Source organism: Acinonyx jubatus, chromosome F2 (genome assembly GCF_027475565.1).
Source record: "Acinonyx jubatus isolate Ajub_Pintada_27869175 chromosome F2, VMU_Ajub_asm_v1.0, whole genome shotgun sequence".
NCBI classification, from domain to species: Eukaryota; Metazoa; Chordata; class Mammalia; order Carnivora; family Felidae; genus Acinonyx; species Acinonyx jubatus.
In genome coordinates, this window is record NC_069394.1 from 20,010,259 (window position 1) to 20,014,146 (window position 3,888).

The window sequence follows — 3,888 nt, forward strand, 5'->3', positions numbered from 1 at the left end:
TGCTGGATGGACGTTATGGGACAGACTCAGACTACTCCTCTAAGTATTATGATTGATCACTTTAAGGATGTGAGGGGAAGAGCTAACAACCTCAGTGTGGAAGTCCAAAAGGGTCGGTTGCAGTTTTTTTGTTCTAGCGAGTGGCCAACTTTCAATGTCGGATGGCCACCCGAGGGGACCTTCGACCTCCCTACTATCCACCGAGTCAGGAGTATCATCTCTCAGCCTAAGGCGGGCCATCTTGATCAGCTCCCTTACATTATCACTTGGCAGGACCTTGTAGAAGACCCACCCTCTTGGCTTAAGCCCTTCCTAACCCTGCTCCCTCCGGAGCCAAAACCCATTCTTGCTTTGCAGGAGACAGAGAAGAGGAAAAGTCTTACCCAGCCTTCAGCACCCCTCTACCCTGTCCTACAGGGGGGTACTGAAGAAGAATTAATTTTTCCTCCCCCGTATAACCCCTCTAGGATGCCGGAAGAACACCATCCTCCCCCTCCGGGGGAGGCAGACGCTGTTCCGAGAGCGGGAGGTGGAAACGCTCCAGGGGGAAGCCCGCCCTTTACCAGACAAAGGGCTCAGAGGGGGCAATCCGCCTCCGCCGCTGACTCCACTATTCTGCCCCTGCGAGCCACCGGACCCCCAGACGCGGAGGGGAATCAGCCCCATCACTATTGGCCTTTCGCCACTAGTGACCTCTACAATTGGAAAGCTCAGAATCCTAAGTTTTCCGAGAAACCGGCAGGGCTTATTGATTTATTAGACTCTGTTCTTTTTACCCATCAGCCCACGTGGGATGATTGCCAGCAGCTTTTGCAGGTCCTGTTCACGACTGAAGAAAAAGAATCCTCAATGGGGCCCGAAAACTAGTTCCGGGCGCAGACGGGAATCCCACCACCAACCAGGCTCAGATAGATGCCTCCTTCCCCTTAACTCGGCCCCAGTGGGATTTCAACACGGCAGAAGGTAAGGAGAGGCTCCGGGCCTACCGCCAGACTCTAATGGGGGGGGTCTCTGAATGGCTGCTAGAAAGCCAACCAATTTGGCCAAGGTAGGAAATGTACAACAGGGAAAAGATGAATCTCCGGCTGCCTTTTTAGAACGGATCATGGAGGCATTCCGTACCTATACCCCCATGGATCCAGAGGCTCCGGAAAGCAAGGCAGCTGTTATCATGGCCTTTGTAAACCAATCGGCCATAGACATTAGGAGAAAATTACAGAAAATAGATAGACTAGGAGAAAAAAAAGTCTGCAGGACTTACTGGTGGTAGCCGAAAAGGTATATAATAACCGGGAGCCTCCTGAGGACAAGCAGGCTCGCGCCATGGCGGCTGCCAGCAGTAAGCAGACTCGAGACCTGGCCAGAATACTACTAGCTACCACTGCTGACTTCCCCGAGGAACGAGACCGCCGTCTCCGGCAGCTGGCAGACGACACAAGAAAAGGTAAAAGCACCACCAAGGGGGGGAAGCAGAGGCTGCAGAAGGATCAGTGCGCATACTGCAAGGAGATAGGGCATTGGGCCCGAGATTGTCCAAAAAGAGCTGGCGGGAAGGGAAGCAAGACTGATCGAGTAAAAGTCCTAGAGCTGGATGAACTAAGTGATTAGGGGAGTCAGGGTTCGGACCCTCTCCCCGAACCCAGGGTAACTCTTAAAGTGGAGGGGACCCCTATTGACTTCCTTGTCGACACCGGAGCACAACATTCGGTCCTCCGCACCCCACAAGGAAAACTAGCCAGCAAGAAGTCCTGGGTACAAGGGGCAACTGGTATGAGCCAGTATTCATGGACTACCCGAAGAACAGTAGATTTGGGAACGGGCCGGGTATCCCACTCCTTTATGGTAATACCAGAATGCCCCTACCCGCTGTTAGGACGGGACTTACTGACCAAGATTGGAGCTCAGATAACTTTCAGACAAGGGGGGCCTCAGGTCACCGATGGCAAGGGCCACCCCATCCAGGTCCTGACCATGAAACTGGAGGATGAATACCTCCTCCACCAGGAGGCGCTCCCGAGAGAGGATAATATAGACAGATGGCTATGAGAATTCCCCTCGGTTTGGGCAGAGACAGGGGGGATGGGACTAGCCGCTCACAGGACCCCAGTCCTGGTAGAGCTCAAGCCAGGAGAGAGTCCGGTAAGGATCAAACAATACCCCATGTCTCAGGAGGCCTGGAAGGGGATCCAGCCACACATCCGGAGACTACAAAGCCTAGGGGTACTAGTTCCTTGCCAGTCTGCCTGGAACACCCCCTTACTGCCGGTCAAAAAGCCTCACACAAATGACTACCGACCGGTACAAGACCTCCGGGAAGTAATAAGAGGGTTGCGGACATACACCCAACTGTTCCCAACCCATATACTCTCGAGCTCCTTGGCGCCCTCCAGGGTCTGGTATACTGTACTAGATTTAAAGGACGCCTTCTTCAGTCTGCCGCTGGCACCCCAGAGCCAACCCTTGTTCGCCTTCGAGTGGCATGATCCGGAGGAGGGCTCCAGTGGGCAACTCACCTGGACATGGCTACCTCAGGGATTCAAAAATTCACCCACCATCTTCGACGAGGCTCTACACGAGGACCTGGTATTTACAGACACCTTCTCTGGCTGGGTGGAGGCCTACCCAACCAAGCATGAAACGGCTCAGACGGTGGCTAAGAAGCTACCAGAAGACATCTTACTCAGGTATGGTTTTCCTGCCATGGTAGGATCAGACAATGGACCAGCTTTTATCTCGCAGGTAACACAGGCAGTAGCCAAGGCGGTGGGGGCAAACTGGAAATTACATTGTGCTTATAGGCCCCAGAGCTCAGGACAGGTAGAAAGAATGAATAGAACCCTAAAAGAGACCCTTACCAAATTAACCATGGAGACTGGTGGGGACTGGGTGACTCTCCTACCGTACGCCCTTTACCGGGTTAGAAACACTCCTTACACTCTGGGTTTTACTCCCTACGAGATCATGTTTGGCAGGCCACCCCCTGTTATTCCCAGCCTTCGAGCTGAACTTATTGCTGAGTTTAAAGATCAAGAACTTTTTCTTTCCTTGAGCGGGCTCCAGAGGGCGCACGAGGACATTTGGCCGCGCCTCCGTGCCATCTACGAGGCTGGCCCGATCCCGACACCTCATCAGTACAGGCCGGGAGACTGGGTCTACGTCAAGAGGCACCACCGAGAGACTCTCGAGCCGCGCTGGAAGGGACCCTACATCGTGGTGTTGACAACCCCCACCGCTCTCAAGGTAGACGGCATCGCGACCTGGGTCCATCACACCCACGCTCAGCCAGCGGAACCCTCCTCGATCCGGAAGGACGTTGTCACGCGATGGGCCATCAGTCGGGACCAACACAACCCGCTCAAGCTCAAGCTACAGCGCATTTGACCTACCTAATATTGGTAACTCTGTTAACTCTGCTTGTCATTGCTCATGCTGCCGGGAGTCCCCACACCCCCCAAAACATCACCTGGCAGATCATAGACACCAGCTCAGGGACAATACTTAATCAGACGTCCCAGAGCCACCCCAGGGACACTTGGTTCCCAGAACTTTGCGTAAACCTCCAAACTCTGTTCCCCTTGTCACCATAAATGCAGCCGTCCCATGATTGGGTCCCTAAGCTACATGACAAGGGGGGAATGAAAGGGCGGGCCTACGCCAGCTGACTCCATCTTGTTCTGTGTCCTTCACCTTGACCACACCTCCTCCCCTTGAGTAACCCCCCCTCACCTGCCTAACAGGACCCGACCCTTCCCCAGGACCCTTCCCCAGCCAATCGGCTGAGGCCATAGCCATTACCTCACCAACTGCCCCCAGGCCCCAATAAAACCTTTGTCCTTTTGAAACTCACTCTCTTTCCCTGGTATCTCACCGCTGCGTCGGTGCAGGTAG

At 54.2% G+C, this 3,888-nt stretch overlaps 1 protein-coding gene across 1 annotated transcript; it reads left to right on the forward strand.

Moving 5' to 3' along the window:
• The first annotated feature begins 212 nt into the window (after positions 1 to 212).
• On the forward strand, positions 213 to 3,501 carry LOC128312830 (uncharacterized). Its single transcript, XM_053208264.1, has 2 exons — positions 213 to 963; positions 2,391 to 3,501. The coding sequence occupies exons 1-2, from the start codon at positions 794 to 796 to the stop codon at positions 3,379 to 3,381; spliced, it is 1,161 nt and encodes a 386-aa protein (XP_053064239.1). The 5' UTR covers positions 213 to 793; the 3' UTR covers positions 3,382 to 3,501.
• The last annotated feature ends 387 nt before the right edge of the window (positions 3,502 to 3,888 follow it).

Bases quoted from the DNA above. Each gene is read 5' to 3' on its own strand.
- LOC128312830 (XM_053208264.1), top strand. From the start codon at position 794: ATGATTGCCAGCAGCTTTTGCAGGTCCTGTTCACGACTGAAGAAAAAG. The intron at 964-2,390 runs GTAAGGAGAGGC...GGCGCCCTCCAG, and splicing joins GGATTTCAACACGGCAGAAG to GGTCTGGTATACTGTACTAG.